This window comes from Schistocerca gregaria, chromosome 9, assembly GCF_023897955.1.
Source record: "Schistocerca gregaria isolate iqSchGreg1 chromosome 9, iqSchGreg1.2, whole genome shotgun sequence".
Classification (NCBI taxonomy): domain Eukaryota; kingdom Metazoa; phylum Arthropoda; class Insecta; order Orthoptera; family Acrididae; genus Schistocerca; species Schistocerca gregaria.
This window is the reverse complement of record NC_064928.1, coordinates 257,208,566-257,229,709: the sequence shown is the minus strand read 5'-3', so window position 1 is coordinate 257,229,709 and position 21,144 is coordinate 257,208,566. Positions and strand designations below refer to the sequence as shown.

General features: G+C 42.2%; 1 protein-coding gene across 1 annotated transcript in view; it reads right to left on the bottom strand.

Moving 5' to 3' along the window:
• The window catches only part of LOC126291821 (uncharacterized), a 146,333-nt gene that overhangs the window by 55,473 nt on the left and 69,716 nt on the right, over positions 1 to 21,144 (bottom strand). Inside the window, exon 2 of the mRNA XM_049985522.1 lies at positions 6,937 to 7,101. Within this exon, the coding sequence (XP_049841479.1) occupies positions 6,937 to 7,101 (165 nt within the window). The remainder of the gene's footprint in view (positions 1 to 6,936; positions 7,102 to 21,144) is intronic.

The window sequence follows — 21,144 nt, the reverse complement described above, 5'->3', positions numbered from 1 at the left end:
CCCCTGCAATCACTCAATGATGATGCCTTCCCGCACACCACAGCGTCATCAGCAAACACACGCACATTGATGCTCATCTGACAGACCATTTATGTATCACACTTCCATGGGGCATTTCTGGCGATACCCCTCTCTGATGCACATTCACATAACCTACTGGGTTCTATTAATTATAAGCTCTTCGAGCCATTCACACATGTGAGGTCTTATGACGTACACACGGACCTTACTTAACAGTCTGCAGTGGAGCACTGTGAAACGCTTTAGTGAAACATAGGAATGTGCAATGCACAAGCCTCTTCCTCTCTCCATAGCGACCAACTTACGTCCACTTGAAGGTGCTCGCTGTAGTGAAGAGATATTCCTCTAGAACTTCTACCCACATCATTTATTTCTGTTATCAAATTGACGGTTCCTCCATGCTCCAGGTTATGTCTGATCAATTGAGTCCTCCCATAGTCAAGATGAGCCATAAATAATTTATTTTCTCTCCAATTCGATTAGTAAACTATCGAAATATGCTGAGAAATAGGCATACTTGCAAGATATGAGGTGTTTCTCCGCTGTATCAGTGGGAAGAGGAAATTGTGGAAATCACTGACAAGAAGTTACAAGAAATGGTACAGAATGATAGGACGTGGGTTAAGACGCCAAGAAACAGTCTTCATTGCACTTGATGGATTTGTAGACAGCCCTTTAACTATTTTAACTGTCGTTTGGGTTCTATACAAGTTGTAAACAACTTTACGCTGCCTGTATTGTGTCCTTGGTACTTTCAGAGTAACAACATGTGTATTCAAGTCAACATTACATCTCACAGTAACGGACATCGCAGTTACTCTTACTCTGTAGCCATACGATGAAATACCGTAGTTGAGGGCGTAAACGTCTCATTCTGTAGCCATACGCTTAAATACCGTGCTTGAGGGCGTAACGACCTCAGTTACTGGATTCAGAAAAAATCCTTTACTGGTCAAGATCGTAATTAATTGTTATTATTATTTTACAAATTAAATTGTGATCTTGAACAATGAAGGATTTCTCTGAACCCATTAACCGCTAACAATTACAGATAAGGAATCTGCAACTTGACCATGTCAGGAAACAATAGTTCAATTTCCTGTCGACTGCCGGCTCGTTATCGGTGATGTTCCAGGTGGAAGATGGATCTGAACGATAACCATCAGTTTCGTTTTTCGAAGGAACGGTCCCCAAATTGCCTTCGGCGGTTTAGGGCAACCTTAGAAAACACGAATCTACATAACCAGACAGGGAATTCAAACCAGCACATCTGTTTGCAAGCCCAAAGTCAACACCAGGGACAATCAGCACCGTTGATGGGTAGAAGACCTTTAAAACCGACTGGGTACTACGAGAGGTAGTCATAAAGCACATTCCTGTAGTCCTGTTACAAATTTAAAAGCGCATGACAGACTGCCACAGTACATTGCTAGAGGAGTAAAAATAGCGCAAACTATCGCATTACACGTCTAGAGGAGCCAAAATGGTGTAACGCATCTTCAAGATGATGATGATTATAGTTTTAAAGAGATGAAGCATCTCCGTCATTTGTGTCTCTGACCCCCCTCTCCCACTCCACGGAATCTGTATACTTGAATTGTCTCCGTGCGCGTGCGAGAACATTTGTAAATGTTAGCGTGTCGTGTATGTGAGGCTGACTAAGGTACCAGCCTGGTATTCACCTTATGGAACGTGATAAACCAACGAAAAACCACTTCCAGACCTGGATGGCGATAATCGCTGAAACAACCCGTTATCGGTTACACTGGTACCTCTCGACTGCAGTTTAACCTGACTGTTAAAACTGCTCAAAACAACCATCTTCTGAAATAACGATTTTCGTATTTTTTTTCTGTTACTTCCAGTAATAAACGTAGATTTCGAACGCAGAGTGAAAAATTCTAGTGGAAGCGAAAGAGCAGATGATCACGATCGATAGAGTGTAGGGGCTACGGCAGAAGTCGATCTCATCGTTTCCAGCAAAGATTGCCTAAATGAAGGCGTAAGCGAGAGGGAAAGATCACGAGATGGTGACATCCCTTCATCGTCCCTTTTGGATGGCATCAGTTTTTCACGCTGAGCAACCAAAAATTTAAGGGTTCAGTCATTTTCTCAAGTGTACAGTATATCAATAAAATTGTAGGTATTATAGCGATAAAATTTATCTGCTCTTTCAAGGATCATTGCTGATGTTTTCTCCTTATATAATGTCATAGGCTTGTTGTGTAATCTCCTGCCTTTAATCTTTTAAAGCACATGGAGCACTGTTCTTCATCGCTACGGCACTTCGTAAAATACAGGATTTCAAATCAATCACCTTCGAGCAGTCTAGTTTCGGCAATTTACACTATTGGCCATTAAAATTGCTACACCACCAAGAAGAAATGCCACCGGCGCCAACCTTGTGTGAATGCTCTGAAAAGCTAATCATTTGCATATCACAAAATCTTCTTTCCGTCGGTTAAATTTCGCGCCGGTAGCACGTCATCTTCGTGGTGTAGCAATTTTAATGGCCAGTAGTGTAGCTCAGTACGATAAATCAAGCAAACATAAATTGGCTTCTTCTATGGCTGTTGCTACAGTTCGTAAACTCAATTAATTCATCGCCAAAAATAGGGACATTCGTTTCACACATCCTAAGAAATTCTGCTTAGGTTCTTTGAAACATACATTAAAAAAATGTAAAACACTGTCAGCATAAACATATTATCTATAAGGGGCATAATGAAATCAAGCCTCGATATTCTGGTTCACAGAGTTTTTACATAAGAATAATAAGGAATGATATAATATTATCTTTGGGGGTTGACCTAATGCTAAACCGAAATTTCTATAAGACACTTCATTATAGTGAGAACCATACATGTTACAGTTATGAGCTTTAATTTGTATCAAGATAGAATGGTTAACTAGCAAACGCATAATGTGTAAAATGTCAAGAAAGGAAGTGGCTATATTCGCTGCAGCTGATGGAATTTTTGCGTACCATACCGTATGTCATAATCAAAGGTACAGTTAAAAAAAAAAAAATGGTTCAAATGGCTCTGAGCACTTTGGGACTTAACATCTGTGGTCATCAGTCCCCTAGAACTTAGAACTACTTAAACCTAACTAACCTAAGGACATCACACACATCCATGCCCGAGGCAGGATTCGAACCTGCGACCGTAGCAGTCGCGCGGTTCCGGACTGAGCGCCTAGAACCGCTAGACCACCGCGGCCGGAAAAGGTACACTTCCATGCATTGCAAAACAAATGCATTAAAAGTCTATGACGTCAAGTTTAGTTGTGAATGAACAGAAGATGAAGCTATTGTCAACAATGTTTTAACGCCTTGGGCCAAACAACTTCTTAAGGAACAGACTGATTATGTAAACTTGGTAAGTTGATCCATTGCTACCAGTAATCACAAATCGCCAAAATTTCTTACAGTATTGTTTAAATTTTTCGTTTCAGAAAACAAGGTACATCCAAAAATATTGGAATTCATTTCTAGTGAAGATTAAACTTCTAATCTAACATATAAAAATGTGATGTCAGTTCTGCACGATCACTGCCAGGAATAAAAATTTGTGTTTTTTTTCTGCTGGAAATACGAACAGTATGTTTGGTGGAGTAAACAGAAGTGGCAGAGAAAATGGTTTTGTTAAATTATAAGCCACCCTCGGTAGGAATTATGGACATGAGTTGAAGGGTGCATATACTCCACAACAGTGTGGAAACAGCCGTTGGGAAACTGGCAATTGATGGAGAGAATATCATCTGTAAAATTTTAAAGTATTTTCATATTTATTCTTTAAGGGTGCAAAACTCCAAGAGGTCTACGATTTTGTAAATGGCAGTTACCGCTAACTGCTAGGTCAAAGCAGTACCAGATTGTTGGAATTACTTCCTGCTTTCGAAACAATTTAGAAATTATAAACCGCTGGATCCTTTATTGTATGATTATATGATAGCGGGACAAACACTGGTAGCAGTTGCTTCTGTAAAATATCTGGGAGTATGCGTGAGGAACGATTTGAAGTGGAATGATCATATAAAATTAATTGTTGGTAAGGCGGGTACCAGGTTGAGATTCATTGGGAGATCCTTAGAAAATGTAGTCCATCAACAAAGGAGGTGGCTCATCAGTGTATTGCTCATCAGTGTGGGATCCTTACCAGTTCGGGTTGACGAAGGAGATAGATAAGATCCAAAGAAGAGCGGCGCGTTTCGTCACAGGGCTATTTGGTAAGCGTGATCGCGTTACGGAGATGTTTAGCAAACTCAAGTGGCAGACTCTGCAGGAGAGGCGCTCTGCATCGCCGTGTAGCTTACTGTCCAGGTTCCCTGAGGGTGCGTTTCTGGATGAGGTATCGAATATATTTTGCTTCCCCCCACTTATACCTCCCGAGGAGATCACGAATGTAAAATTAGAGATTCGAGCGTGCACGGAGGCTTTCCGGCAGTCGTTCTTCCCGCGAACCATACGCGACTGGAACAGAAAAGGGAGGTAATGACAGTGGCACGTAAAGTGCCCTCCGCCACACACCGTTGGGTGGCTTGCGGAGTACAAGTGTAGATGTAGATGTAAAATCATTATTTCCCTGGCCTTTATTTTTGAAATCAGTTTTCAACGATGAGGAATCTGAATTATAATTGAGCTTTGCTCGTAGTTAGAGCAATCTTTTTGAAGAAGAATTCGAAAAATCGAAAAGCAGACCGCCTGCCTTACTGGTAGGAAAAATAAAAACCGGAAAGAAAATAATTTTGTGAGTTTTCAATCTATATTGAAAAGATTATATGTCGATGATCAAGTTGCACACAGTAGTTTTCTTCCGATGCTCATTCACTCTGAGCATAACATAGCATTTGAATATTTAATTTCACGAGGGAAGCAGATTTCAAATTATAATTCCCTTTGTTCCACCACTATGAAAAACGTGCTCCAGCGGAGTGACACACATAGAGCGAAGTATACCATTGATTCAGAAAGTAAGCAGCGTAGAAACAGACAATGTAGAACTATTTGAAGAATACTGTAGTGTCAAAATGGATGATGCTGAAAAATTAAATTACTACAACGATTCCAAGGAGGAAGTGCACTGATTATGCTTTACCTCAATGAGGCGAAACGTGTTTGGTGAAAAAAAATCGCATCTTTCTGGTTGCAGCGACAGAACAAAAATACCGTCAAGAACCGTAAAGCAACTACAGACAACATGGCCAGACAAATAAAGCATAGAAAATGACATGTACTGGTAGAAGGTTTCGTCTGCACGCACCTTACGGCGGCATGCGGGAGTATGTACGTAGATGTAGATCCCCTCAGTGTAGCAGCCACACGGACTGTAATCAACAGTTTCTTCAGCTGTATACGGTATAACTAAATAAATTTATGGACTCTCTTCGCCTTCGAGGGTAGACGCGGGGATACGCGATATTGACGGCAAGTCTCGCAGGGGTGTCTAGATGTATGTCCTGTGTGCATATGTATAATCTAATATACACTACTGGAAATTAAAACTGCTACACCAAGAAGAAATGCACATGATAAACGGGTATTCATTGGACAAATATATTATACTAGAACTGACATGTGATTACATTTTCACGCAATTTGGGTGCATAGATCCCGCGAAATCAGCACCCAGAACAACCACCTCTGGTCGTAATAACGGCCTTGATACGCCTGGGCATTCAAACAGAGCTTGGATGGCGTGTACAGGTACAGCTGCCCATGCAGCTTGAACACGATACCACAGTTCATCAAGAGTAGTGACTGGCGTATTGTGACGAGCCACTTGCTCGGCCACCATTGACCAAACATTTTCAGTTGGTGAGAGATATGGAGAATGTGCTGGCCAGGGCAGCAGTCGAACATTTTCTGTATCCAGAAAGATCCTCACAGCACCTACAACATGCGGTCGTGCATTATCCTGCTGAAATGTAGTGTTGCTCAGGGATCGAATGAAGGGTAGAGCCACGGGTCGTAACACATCTGAAATGTAACGTCAATGCGAACAAGAGGTGACCGAGACGTGTAACCCCATACCCCATACCATCACGCCAGGTGATACGCCAGTATGGCGATGACGAATACACGCTTCCAATATGCGCTCACCGCGATGTCGCCAAACAAGGATGCGACCTTCATGATGCTGTAAACAGAACCTGGGTTCATCCGAAAAATTGACGTTTTGCACCCTGGTTTGTCTCTGAGTACCCCATCGCAGGCGCTCCTGTCTGTGATGCAGCGTCAAGGGTAACCGATTCCATGGTCTCCGAGCTGATAGTCGATGCTGCTGCAAACGTCGTTGAACTGTTCGTGCAGATGGTTGTTGTCTTGCAAACGTCCCCATCTGTTGATTCAGGGATCTAGACGTGGCTGCACGATCCGTTACAGCCATGCGGATAAGATGCCTGTCATCTCGACTGCTACTGATACGAGGCCGTTGGGATCCAGCACGGCGTTCCGTATTACCCTCCTGAACCCACCGATGCCATATTCTGCTAACAGTCATTGGATCTCGACCAGTGCGAGCAGCAATGTTGCGATACGATGAACCGCAATCGCGATAGGCTACAATCCGACCTTTATCAATGTCGGAAACGTGATGGTACGCATTTCTCCTTCTTACACGACGCATCACAACAACGTTTCACCAGGCAAGGCCGGTCAACTGATGTCTGTGTATGCGAAATCGGTTGGAAACGTTCCTCGTGTCACCACGTTGTAGGTGTCGCCACCGACGCCAACCTTGTGTGAATGCTCTGAAATGCATCTTCTTCCTGTCGGTTAATTTTCGCGTTTGTAGCACGTCATCTTCGTGTTGTAGCAATTTTAATTGCCAGCAGTGTAGTACAAAGGTTAGTGAAAAGATAAACAAACGTTGGTAAGTGACGGTGAAGGTAGCATTCATAGTCCGCGGTTACCTCGAAGCCATGCCGAAAGAACTCGCCGTCCAGGAAGAGGTTCATGAAGAACATCTGGCCGACGTCGACAGCGAAGTTGAGGGCCTCGCAGAAGAGGATGACCCAGCCGGTGAAGGCGCCGTTGCCCCTGTGGCCCAGCAACAACCGGCCAGCGCCAGGCAAGCCCTGCAACCACAACACACACTCCCCTACAACACCAGCCAGCTCAGTCTCCAGTTGTGTGACGTTAGAGGCGCGCCGCCCTCAAGACTTATCAAGGCACTTTCATAAGATGTTTCGATCTAGGGAAAGCGTTCGGCAATGTAACGGGTGTAAGATGTTCAAAACCATAACAAAAATTGAAGGTTCCTGGCAGATTAAAACTCGAATTCGGGACCTTTGCCTTTCGCGGACAAGTGCTCTACCAACTGAGCTACCCAAGCACGAAACATGCCCTGTCCTCACACCTTTACTTCTGCTAGTATCTTGTCTCCTACCTATCCGCTGCAGAGTGAAAATCTCATTCTGGAAACATCCCCCAGGCTATGGCGAAGCCATGTCTCCGCAGTATCCTTTCTTTCAGGAGTGCTAGTTCTGCAAGGTTCGCAGGAGAGCTTCTGGAAAGTTTGGAAGGTAGGAGACGAGATACTGGCAGAAGTAAATCTGTGAGGACGGGGCGTGAGCCGTGCTTGCGTAGCTCTGTTGTCCGTGAAAGGCAAAGGTCCAGAGTTCGAGTCTCGGTCCGGCACATAGTTTTAATCTGCCAGGAAGCTTCATATCAGCGCACACTCCACTGCAGAGTGAAAATCTCATTCCGTAAGAAAAATTGTTATACACCGAAGGGCTAAAGAAACTGTTATAGGTGCCTGTATTCAAATACAGAGATATGTAAACAGGCAGAATTCTGCGCTGCTGTTGGCAACACCTATATAAGACAGCAAGCGTCTGACGCAGTTGTTAGATCGGTTACTGCTGCTACAATGGCAGTTTATCAAGATTTAAGGTAGTTTGAATGTGGTTTTATAGTCGGCGCACGAGCGATAGAACACAGCATCTCCTAGGTAGCGATGAAGTGGGGATTTTCCCGAACAACCATTTCACCAGTGTACCGTGAATATCAGGAATCCGGTAAAACATCAAATCTCCAAGTCGCTACTGCAGGAAAAAAAGAATCCTGGAAGAACGGAAATGACGACGACTGCAGAGAATCGTTGGACGTCACAGAAGTGCAGCCGTTCCGCAGATCGCTGCAGATGTCAATGTTGGGCCATCAAAGAGCATCAGCGTTCGAACCTTTCGAAGAAAAAACATCAATGCGGGATTTAGCAGCCCACTCGTGTACTCTTGATGCCTTCAAGACACAAAGCTTTACGCCTCGCCTGCACCCGTCAACACCGACATTGGACTCTTGATGACTCGAAGCACGATGCACGAGTGACATATCTTGCGCGGTTCAGGCACTTATTCTGCCATTGGCCGTAGGGCGTGGCGTGACGTGGAAGCTTCACTCTGGCGCTGAAACTTGTTCTGTGTTAAGTTGTATCATACAACCGGGGGACTTACACAAACAGTGAAATAATCTTAGAACATTCTTAACTGTGGAGTCCCTCACGGAAGTATAATTGGGCCTTTTCTGTTCATTGTGTACATCAATGATATAATAATTCCAAAAAATGCAGACCTCGTGAATTATGCCGACGACACCTCCTTCATAAGCCGTGGCCCTACAAAACAGCACTGCAAAATAATATGAAGAACACTAGCCTCATCACAGAATATATGACTAAAAATAAATTGGCATTAAATAAGGAAAAGACAATTCTAATGGAGTTTATGCCAAATTACAAATCAAGACAAGTGGATACTGAGCGAGAGTTATCAATTGAAACAATTGATAAACATAAATTACTGGGTATTATAGTTTATGAACATCTTACATGTGTAAAAAAATCTCGTGTAATACCTACCTGCTAAAATGCCTTTCTAGCATAATAGCGTCACCAGTCTTACGACAAATCTATTTTGGTATTATACACTCCCGCCTACAACACGGTACTGAGAGGTGGGGCGGGGCTCCAACAGTATACATGGATAGGGCTTTTAGAGCCCGGAAGAGAGCAATTAGGATAATAGCGAATATTAGTAAACGTCAGTCCTGTAGAGAATACTTCATTAAGTATAATATACTAACAGTGTATTGATTATATGTCCTAAGGACTATACTGTTTGTAAAAGAAAATATGGTGCACAGTGTAATAAATAGTGATATCCATAGTTATAATACAACAAGGAAGAAAGAGGATTACCACATAAAATTCAGAAATAAAAAAGCAACTTGTTCGGATGAGTCTGGTTGAATCCTATAATCGCAAAAGACTATACAGTCGCTGCAACCACAGCAGCGAATGTGTATTAGAAAACCACATCATCTGTAAGAAAATCCTTCATATTGGACTCACGAACGGTTTTATGTCATTACAACCACGTCTTCAGATGAACATCTAGATATAAACACATACGCTCTAGTATAAGTGTACAATCGTAGATGTCGTTGTAATAGAAGGTAAGCACATACCTCAGGTCATAAGAAGATCAATCCTGAAGGTTTATGGAAGACCCAACCTTCGTTTAGAATGAAAACTAAATCACTGAGAAGGTGGTGTGTCGAATTTATGATGTTGCAACGTAGAGATCCTATCCCAGATACATTGGTGGGGCCTAAAATAAAATGCCGTGTGACAACCAAAGTTAATAGGAAGTTAAAATACACTGAAGCGCCTGAGAAACTGGTATAGGCATGCGATTTCAAATAAAGCAGAATATGGCGCTGCGGTCAGCAAAGCCCATACGAGACAACAAGTGTCTGACGCAGTTGTTAAATCAGTTAACGCTGCTATATTGGCAGGTTATCGAGATTTTTTGAACGTGATGTTATATTCGGCGCACTAGCGATCGGACATAGTATCTCCGAGGTAGCGAAGCAGTGCGGATTTTTCGGTGCGACCGTTTCACAAGTGCACCGTAAATATCAGGAATCCGGTAAAACATCAAATCTCCGACGTCGCTGTCGCTGTAAAAAGATCCTGCAAGAACGGGACCAACGACAACTGAAGAGAATCGTTCAGTGTGACAGAAGTGCAACCATTTCGTAAATTGCTGCCGATTTCAATGCTAGGACACCAATAAGTGTCAGCCTGCGAACCATTCAACGAAACATCATCAATGTGGGCTTTCGGATCCGAAGGCCCACTCGTGTACCCTTGATGACTGCTCGATACAAAGCGTCGCCTGGGCCCGTCAACACCGACATTGCACTGTCGATGAGTAGAAACATATTGCCTGGTCGGACCAGTCTAGTTTCAAATTGTGACGAGCAGAGGGCCGTGTACGGGTATGGAGGCAACCTCATGAATCCATGGACCCTGCATGTCAGCAGGGGACTGTTCAATCTGGTGGAGGTTCTGTGATGGCGTGAGGTGCGTGCAATTGGAGTGATATAGGACACCTGATACCTCTAGATACGACTCTGACATGTGACACGTACATAAGCATCCTGTCTGATCAGCTGCATCCTTTCATGTCCGTTGTGCATTCCAGTAGGACAGTGCGCCACTCCACAGGTCCAGAAACAGTTCGCTGGCCGCTACACTCCCCACACATGAACATTATTCAGCATATCTGGCATGCCCTGCAACGTGCTGTTCAGAAGAGGTCTCCACCCCCTCGTACTCTTACGGATTTATGGACAGCCCTGCAGGATTCATAGTGTCAGTTCCTTCCAATACTAGTTCAGACATTAACCGAGTCCATGTGACGTCGTAATGTGTGTGCTAGGCAATATATGTATATATGTGTGTGTGTGTGTGTGTGTGTGTGTGTGTGTGTGTGTGTCTGTGTGTGTGAGTGTTCTAGGCACTACAGTCTGGAAACGAGAGACCGCTACGGTCGCAGGTTCGAATCTTGCCTCGGCCATGGATGTGTGTGATGTCCTTAGGTTTACTTAGGTTTAAGTAGTTCTTAGTTCTAGGGGACTAATGACCTTAGAAGTTAAGTCCTATAGTGCTTAGAGCATTTGAACAATTTGTGTGTGTGTGTGTGTGTGTGTGTGTTTGTGTGCGTGTGTGAACAAAAAGCTAATCAGTGACCTGTTTTGAGGATGAAGAGAGTAATATTTTACTGAAGATGGTGAAATATTGAACTGAGTTGATTTTAGGATCCGGCAGCAGACCCGAAGAGATTTTCAAGACTTACGGCTCCGGGAAAGCCTACAAAGTCACAACATCCGTGACATAGTTGAGAACATCGATGGCTTTGCTCAACCAGATTGTAACACATTTTTTCCGTGTGTAACTGTAAGTCGCAGGAGGTTCGCCAATTGTTGTGCAAGAACATCGGCACTGCCGGCCGGAGTGGCCGAGAGGCTCTAGGCGCTACAGTCTGGAACCGTGCGACTGCTACGGTCGCAGGTTAGAATCCTGCCTCAGGCATGGATGTGTGTGATGTCCTTAGGTTTAAGTAGTTCTAAGTTCTAGGGGACTGATGACCTCAGGAGTTAAGTCCCATAGTGCTCAGAACCATTTGAACCAAAATCGGCACTGCATGGCTCCCTCTAGCATATATTGATGGAACTTTGCCACCAAACAGTATACAGCAAATACCCAACTGAGAACTGGCAGAGAGCTGTAAAACGTTCGGTGTATGAGTGGTCAAAGTAACCACCGCTGTCAATGTATACCCGGTTTACGGTATCACGTTCTGCCTATAGCCCCGAGATCTCCTGATATGGCACCAAGTGACTTCTTCCTCTTTCCTCGAATGAAGAAACCGTATTTTCGACGGAATTGTACAGATGTCTGTTCAGCTCCAGCTGCCTCCCCTCAGTTCAGTAATTTTAGTTGCTTTTACATTCCTGTACTACGGCATTTATGTGTTGTCCAAAAGCTGGAACTGTATTACAACCTTCCTCCTTGGTATGACAAACACTTAACCAACCTACTGCGCTCCGAACGGCAACCTAAGTCGCCGCATCTTAGTCCCATAAAACGAGTCTGGAACTGTTTGAGTTCAGCAACCCGTAGTCGGCACGGTTGTGCTTTAATTTTATTACAGACACCATTATATGTTTTCCCGCCACACTGCTGTGTGGACCATTGCATGCTGTAATCGTAACATAGTTCGTGGTCTAATGTACGCTGATAAAGCTCAAGCGGACGAAATCAGCTACACGCAGATAACACAGGACAACGAAAAATTTTTGTTGAAAAACTTTTTTTACATTGATACCTGATCTTTATAGAGTTTTATGACCTGAATCCAAATCTAGCCCTAGTTTTTTTGTTGAAAAACTTTTTTTACATTGATACCTGATCTTTATAGAGTTTTATGACCTGAATCCAAATCTAGCCCTAGTTTTTTTGTATCACCCACAGTTTTTGAGAAATATGCTTTTTATTGTATGGTATAAATATCCTACGATATACGGTAAATGGGGAAATTAATGACACGCTTTGTTACAACATGTGCATGGTTTGTATTTACAGTAAGCTACTTAAAACAATGATATGTGTTAATGGAGGTTTCACTTGTCAGCTGGAATTGGTTTGTATTTTCTTTCTCTTTTTTCATTAAAAACACGCGAACAGTTTCAACAAGAAAGAGCAAAGCCTTAAGGTGAACGGATCCTGGCTTCCCGTACTGCAGCAAACGGCCGTCGCAGGTAGCAAGAGGAGAACCGCACCGGAAATGACCGCGGAGAAGCCCTCGGACGTTGGCGCGCCAGGTACATATAGTCTGCGGCCGCGAGATCGGCTCCAGTTCACCACCGGCAATGGAGGGTGAAGCTTTTACAATGCCAGCCACTCGTGCTCGTGAAACGTCGACCGAAGAACCCGAGACAGAAGCAAATAAGCAGTTTGTCAACAAGTGGCCACGAAAGCGTTAACAATATTCTTGTGTAGCTTTTTCTACGATGAGTCGGTTGCTGAACTTCTCGGTGAAGTCTCTCATCATGTTGGTGTTCCAACGGCCTATGTAGCGTTTTTCCAACATCTTAATGTCGTGGTGAAAACGCTCTCCTTGCTCCTCACTAACGTCTCCCATATTGTCCGCGAAGTAATCAAGGCGACTGTTCAAAAAGCGAACTTTCAGGCTCATTAAACATACTAAAGTTTTAAACTTCTTTAATATTGTAGCTCTAGTAGAAATACCGGTGATCAAAATGTCAGTATAAATTTGAAAACTGAATAAATCACGGAATAATGTAGATAGAGAGGTACAAATTGACACACATGCTTGGAATGACATGGGGCTTTATTAGAACCTAAAAAATACAAAAGTTCAAAAAAGTCCGACAGATGGAGCCTCATCTGTTCAGAATAGCAATAATTAGCACAACAAAGTAAGACAAAGCAAAGATGATGTTCTTTACAGGAGATATGTCCAACATCGTTCCTCAACAATAGCTGTAGTCAAGGAATAATGTTGTGAACAGCACTGTACAGCATGTCCGGAGTTATGGTGAGGCATTGGCGTCAGATGTTGTCTTTCAGCATCCCTAGAGATGACAGTCGATCACGATACACTTGCGACTTCAGGTAACCCCAAAGCCAACAATCGCACGGACTGAGGTCTGGGGACCTGGGAGGCCAAGCATGACGGAAGTGGCGGCTGAGCACACTATCATCACCAAACGAGAGCGCGCAACAGATCTTTCACGCGTCTAGCAATATGGGGTGGTTCTAATAAAACCCCACGTCATTCCAAGCATGTATGTCAATTTTTACCTCTCTATCTACATTATTCCGTGGTTTATTAAGTTTTCAAATTTATACTGACTTTTTGATCACACGGTATATTCTGGCTCCCTGCATAACATAGGGACAGCAAATGTAAAGGCTTTTTTCTCCTTTTTGGACCACATTTTCAGATCTTCAAAACACACATAACATACCTTATGCGGCGCCCGAGATTTATCTTGACCACCAAGTTTAGATCCAAAGTATGACAGAAAAACCTTTTTTCACAAAGTCTGTAACGTTTTTTTGTGGTTTTTAATCACAAATTCACCACAAAAAAACTGTCAGCAGAGTTTTTACAACCACGATTAGATATTGTATTGAGCACATGTACAGGGAACGGGAAAGTGAGGTTAGGTTGACAGCAAACAAAACACCGTCTGTTAACACAAAAATAGAATCGACCCTTTCTGCCAGCAAATGTTTTTCAGCAGTGCTACCAATGTCATGTACATTCAACACCTCCATTTTAAATTATTTTAACTAAGTAAAAGCTGTTAAATTCTTTAAAAAAATCGCTTAATTTAATAAATGTAACTGTAAGATGTAGAGAAATGGTGGGTGATACAGTTTTTTAAATACAATATTTGGATTTCCCACCCTAAAAAACATAGAAATAAGGTATTTTGAGCAAAAAAGTTTTTTCATCGTTGGCCTGTGTAACCAAAAAAAAAAAAAAGCGTCAGTTACAAAAAAATAAAGTGCAGTAATACGCGGTGGGCTAACAGCAATGTGACCTTCGCCTGTGTTCGACGTTAACGTGGAATAACCACTCAGAGGTGCCAGGTGACAGCACGAATGGTGGAGGGTATATAAAGATTCCCTGGGGGACGAGGAAAACAGTGCATACGTTGTTGTAAAGCAGGAACGAAGCGACTTATATGACTTCCCAAACGACGTTATCGTTGGCTTTCTGGCCAAGGGTGCCAACATTTTAGAAATGGCTAAGATGTTCGTGTGCCGCCCTGGTTGAAGTATACCGTGCTTGGCAAAATGATGCTATTCAAAACCGGCGCCGAGGCAAATATGGTGCGCCACGACCCATAGATGACAGGGGTGAATGACGTCTGTGGAGATGTGTGTGGGCGAACAGAAGAGCAGCTGTTGAGCCACTGACTGTCCAGATGAACCAAGGGGCTACCCGCAGTGTCTCCTCAACAACCGTTCCGCGAATGTTGCTGCTTACGGGCTTCCACGGCAGATCCCTGATGTCGGCTGTAATTTCCATGCTAATTTCGCAACCAGACGTCCAGCGAGTGGCGAAAGGTGGCCTTTTCAGATGAATCAGGCAGACGGACGTTGGCGGGTGGGCGTGAAACGTCTGTAAGCAAACACCGTCCAACAATCATCGGAAGGGTCCAGGCCAAGGGAGGGAGTGTTATAGTCTGGGGGCTTTTTTCGTGGCATTAAAATGGCTCTGAGCACTATGGGACTGAACTACTTAGGTTATCAGTCCCCTAGCACTTTGAACTACTTAAACGTAACTAACCTAAGGACATCACACACATCCATGCCCAAGGCAGGATTCGAATCTGCGACTGTAGCAGCAGCGCGGTTCCGGACTGAAGCGCCTAGACCCGCTCGGCCACATGGGCCTGCGCTGCCTATTACACACAGAACTGTCAATCTGAATTATTTTAATACTAACCTGCCGATCACGTTTCATCAGCGCTGGAAGACGCTCTATGGGTCCCACAGCACCATCCTGTCAGAGGAGAGGTGTGTCTCCCTCACCACCCTACACCATGTACGGCAACTGGCAGCCATTGTTTGAGAAAATTCAGTCACTCTGCAAAGGAAACTTCCTGCAAATCGCTTGTGCGTCCAGTTCTAGATTACAGCACGCACGGGGACATTCGCCGCGCTGCATACACCAATGCAACAGGAAGAAACCCTTACATGCAATACCGTACTAAGCACACTCTGCCCAGCACTTCACAGTGGTTTTCGCAGTATACATGCTGTCCCAGGATGAATGGTCAATGTTAAGGCATATGACAGGAGAAGTCATTGGAAGCAAAGAAGTCCACTAAAGATGGGCTAGAAAACGCATACCTCAAGAGCTATGAGGATTTCTTCATCTTCGATACTGTGAAATAAATCTCTTCTACTGCAACGTCTTTCCCTTCCATATTTTGGGAGGAGGTTGTATCGACTAAAGCAAGAAAAAGTTTTATAGTAAAAGAGGTACGTTTCACACTAGCGTAGAAAAACGAGTCCTCATTAACTAGCCTTTTTTGCTTCGAATGATCGTTCTTGTCGTATCGCATGAAACTGACCGTTCCACCTGCACACCCTAAACACAGGGTGACTATTATTGAACTGGCGTTCTACGGATCGGAGCGTGGAATGACAGATCCCTTAATCGGGCAGGTAGTTTAAAAAATTTAAAAAACGAAATGGATAGGTTAAAGTTAGATACAGTGGGAATTAGTGAAGTTCGGTGGCAGGAGGAACAAGACTTTTGGTCAGGTGAATACAGGGTTATAAATACAAAATCAGATACGGGTAGTGCAGAAATAGGTTTAATAATGAATAAACAAAATAGGAGTACGGGTAAGCTACTACAAACAGCATAGCGAACGCATTATTGTGGCCAAGATAGACACGAAGCCCACGCCTACAACAGTAGTACAAGTTTATATGCCAACTAGCTCTGCAGATGACGAAGAAATTGATGAAATGTATGATGAAATAAAATAAATTATTCAGGTAGTGAAGGGAGACAAAAATATAATAGTCACTGGTGACTAGAATTCAATAGTATGAAAAGGAAGAGAAGGAAACATAGTGAGTGAATATGGATAGGGGGGAGAGAAATGAAAGAGGAATCCGCCTGGTAGAATTTTGCGCAGAGCATAACTTAATCATAGCTAACATTTGGTTTAAGAATCATGAAAGAAGGTAGTATACATGGAAGAATTCTGGAGATACTAAAAGGTATCAGATAGATTATATAATGGTAAGACAGAGATTTAGGAACCACGTTTTAAATTGTAAGACATTTCCAGGAGCAGATGTGGACTCTGTTCACAATTTATTGGTTAGGAACTGTAGATTAAAACTTAAAAAACAGCAAAAAGATGGGAATTTAAGGAGATGGGACGTGGATAAACTGGAAGAACCAGAGGTTGTACAGAGTTTCAGGGAGAGCATAAAGGAACAATTGACAGGAATGGGGGAAATAAATATAGTAGAAGAAGAATGGGTAGCGGTGAGGGATGAAGTAGTGAAGGCAGCAGAGGATCAAGTAGGTAAAAAGACGAGGGCTAGTAGAAATCCTTGGGTAACAGAAGAAATATTGAATTTAATTGATGAAAGGAGAATATATAAAAATGCAATAAATGAAGCAGGCAAAAAGGAATACAAACATCTCAAAAATGAGATCGACAGGAAGTGCAAAATGGCTAAGCAGGGATGGCTAGAGGACAAATGTAAGAATGTAGAGGCTTATCTCACTAGGGGTAGATAGATACTGCGTATAGGAAAATTAAAGAGACCTTTGGAGAAAAGAGAGCCACTTGTATGAATATCAAGATGGAAACCCAGTTATAAGCAAAGTATATAGATGATCTATACAAGGGTGATTTACTTGAGGACAATATTATGGAAATGGAAGAGGATGTAGATGAAAATAAAATGGGAGATATGATACTGCGTGAAAATTTTGACAGAGCACTGAAAGACCTGAGTCGAAACAAGGCTCCGGGAGTAGACAACATTCCATCAGAACTACTGACAGCCTTGGGAGAGCCAGTCTCGACAAAACTCTACTGTCCGGTGAACAAGATGTATGAGACAGGCTAAATAGCCTCAGAATTCAAGAACAATATAATAATTCCAATCCCAAAGAAAGCAGGTGTTGACAGATGTGAAAATTACCGAACTATCAGTTTAATAAGTCACAGCTTCAAAATACTAACGCGAATTCTTTACAGACGAATGGAAAAACTGGTAGAAGCCGACGTCGGGGAAGATCAGTTTGGATTCCGTAGAAATACTGGAACACGTGAGGCAATAGTGACCTTATGACTTATCTTAGAAGATAGATTAAGGAAAGACCAGCCTACATTTCTAGCATTTGTAGACTTAAAGAAAGCTTTTGACAATGTTGACTGAAATGCTCTCTTTCAAATTCTAAAGGTGGCAGGGGTAAATACACGGAGCGAAAGGCTATTTACAATTTGTACAGAAACCAGATGGCAGTTGTAAGAGTCGAGGGGTGTGAAAGAGAAGCAGTGGTTGGGAAGGGAGTGAGACAGGGTTGTAGCCTCTCCCCGATGTTATTCAATCTGTATATTGAGCAAGCAATAAAGGAAACAAAAGAAAAGTTCGGAGGAGGTATTACAATTCATGGAGACGAAATAAAAACTTTGAGGTTCGCCGATGACATTGTAATTCTGTAAAAGACAGCAAAGGACTTGGAAGAGTAGTTGAACGGAATGGAGAGAGAGATGGAGAGAGAGAGAGAGAGAGAGAGAGAGAGAGAGAGAGAGAGAGAGAAGTTGGAGGAGGTGATGGACAGAGGATGTGGGTGGGGGGGGGGGGAGAGAGAAGATGAAGATTAGAATGTACTCCCAATTCCCATACATATTTAGCAATTGCGAAGTACTGCCAGGTTCACTAGTCTATATATATTATTAAGTTTGCACAGAATCCTCAGAGTCTTGCTCTAACGAGTCTGGCTTTTTAATTTTTTTTGCATTTATTAATCTTTACTGTTGGTAACTAGATAACTATGTGCAATGTTTTTAATACAATAAAGATAGAAGCTGAAGAATTTATGTCGTGGCTGGGACTAGAATCCAGGTCTCGTTACTTACTAGGCAGGTGTGCTAGATTAGATTATATGAGATTTACTTTCATTCCAATTGATCCATAGTGAGAAGGTCCTCCAGGATGTAGAACATGCCAGAAAAATAACAATACATGACAAATATTTACAACTCAAACAAATAAGCTAACGTACCATTCCACAGCTTCCAAGTGGAATGATAGTCATTTTTTAATGAACAATTATATGAAAGAATCATTTTACAAATAGTAATGCACTGAATTTAAAATAAAAAAAGTTTATTAATTTATTTATAAGGTAATAAACGTCTAATACAACTACTATAATACTTATTTGTAATGAACACATTACTGCACTGAAATGGTGCAGAAGTTAGATCGTACTTACACACACACACACACACACACACACACACACACACACACACTTATTTACAATGAACACATTACTGCACTGAAATTGTGCAGAAGTTGTATTGTACTTATATACATACACACACAAATCAGCTGGTTTTGCTGAGAAATTCATCAACGGAGTAGGAGGAGTTGGCCACCAATAAATCCCTTAGGTTTCTGTTAAACTGAATTTCATTGGTTCTTAAGCTTTTTATGGCTGCTGGCAAGTTATTGAAAATGCGTGTTCCTGAATAATGCACACCTTTTTGTACAAGAGTAAGTCACTTTAAATCCTTGTGAAAATTATTCCTACTTCTAGTATTGATTCCATGAATTGAGCTATTGGTTTGAAAAAGTGATATATTTTTAATGACAAATTTCATTAAAGAACAAATATATTGGGAAGTAGTATCCCTAGTTCCCTAAACAGGCTTCTGCATGATGTTCTTGAGTTCACACCACATATAACTCTTAGTGCACGTTTTTGTCCCCGAAAAACTTTAGCTTGGCCTGATGAATTACCCCAAAAAATAATCCGATATGATATTATGGAATGAAAGTAAACACAGTATGCCAGCTTTTTCACTTTTATATTCCCTATGCCTGACACAAGTCGCATTGCAAATAGAGATTTGGTAAGACTGTTCAGCAGTTACATCACCAAAGAGTTATAGCTAACGCAGCTGTTTTGAAGTCATTAGATTCTGAAACAAGTTCGAAGTTTCTAGTGACGACATCCTTTCATAAAGCATTCTCGGTTTATTTCTAGCGAGAAATGTTGGGAAAAAGTCGACTCTTCGTGGCTGCTGATGCTGCATTTATACGTCATGTTGCCAAGGATTGTATCCGTTTCAGCACCAGTTCAATGAATTTCTCTGTCTTTTCTCAGCGTAGAGGGGTCTCTTCTACCGACTGCTAAGATTATAGCTACTGAGCCGATCGAAGTTGCCCTCGCATATTGTAGTTTTTACAGCTTCTTTAATCTCAGACCCACAGTATGTAGAAGCGTGGGACATGATTTTACATTAGATTAGATTAGATGTTACACACTATCTCGTATGAGGGGAAACCGCAGCCGTTTAAGTAAATGTCTTGAATAACAACCGCTTCACTGCTCCTGTAAATAATTTATTTAAAGACCGGTTTCGTAGCATAGATGCCACATCGTCAAGTTTAACCTGTTAAATTAATAAAAGCGTTCGCTGCAATTGCAATCGAATTATAGTTACAATCAATAGCGAGTAATAGAGCAAATTAGTTACATGGTGAATCTTGACATATGCAGGACTGGACATGTCTTGTCTAAGAAAGAAGGTGCAATTAGCAGGTCGTCAGATAAGCGGAAAGTATGGAAAAGTATGGATCTCCCGTTCCTCAAGCGTGCCGTTTCTTTTTCTTTTTCTTTTTTTTAAGCTATAAGAACCGTCCAGAAAAATCCTCCCACCTAATGAAACAAAAGATCAACAACGAACTAGTACACTCAGTCAAAAACTAGTAATTAAAATCACCTACCATGAATTTAAACGAAGACAGTAGGTCACACATAACCGGTTAACCGTCAAATATAAGGGCACAATCCGTCTAGAGCCCTAAAAATTGCCGAAAATGTGGGACGTGTGAACAAGAACCCACTTAGCAATAATAACAGTATAATGACGATCACTGATACGGAAATTTGTGTGAAAATAACAGTGAGAAATAAAGGACTCTATTTTAGAGTAAAAAATAGTAATTTACACCAAAACCCTTATAAGACGACAAGTACATTATCTTAAGAGCAGTAATGAAGTTGATGCGTGAACACGCTGTGATAACCGTACACGAGAAAGAAAGAGATTAGTGCAGGGGTCATCGTATGGTGAAAACATATAATTACGGGAGAGAGTAAAATCAATATCTCCACAAAATACAAACGGGAGAAACGAACACGTCACGTGTATTAGAAGTTTTCAGAATGAGCAACTCGCTAGGGCTACCGCCAGCCGTATGAAAATTTTACGCACAGTACGTGTTTGAAGCCGTCAGAAAATTGTCTGCAAGCAAGATGCAGCTGGTCATTCAGTAAATTTCCGTCCCTGAGCTTTAGATGTTTCAAGATCTCTAGTTCTTCCTGAAGACTCTTTGACTTCTCTGTGGAAAATGACTGCCTCTTCCAAATTTTTCGGGGCACAGTTAGCGATCAGTAAATGATCACCAAACATAGAACTTTTTACTGTCACTCTTGTCTCTCCTAACTGATTCTCTT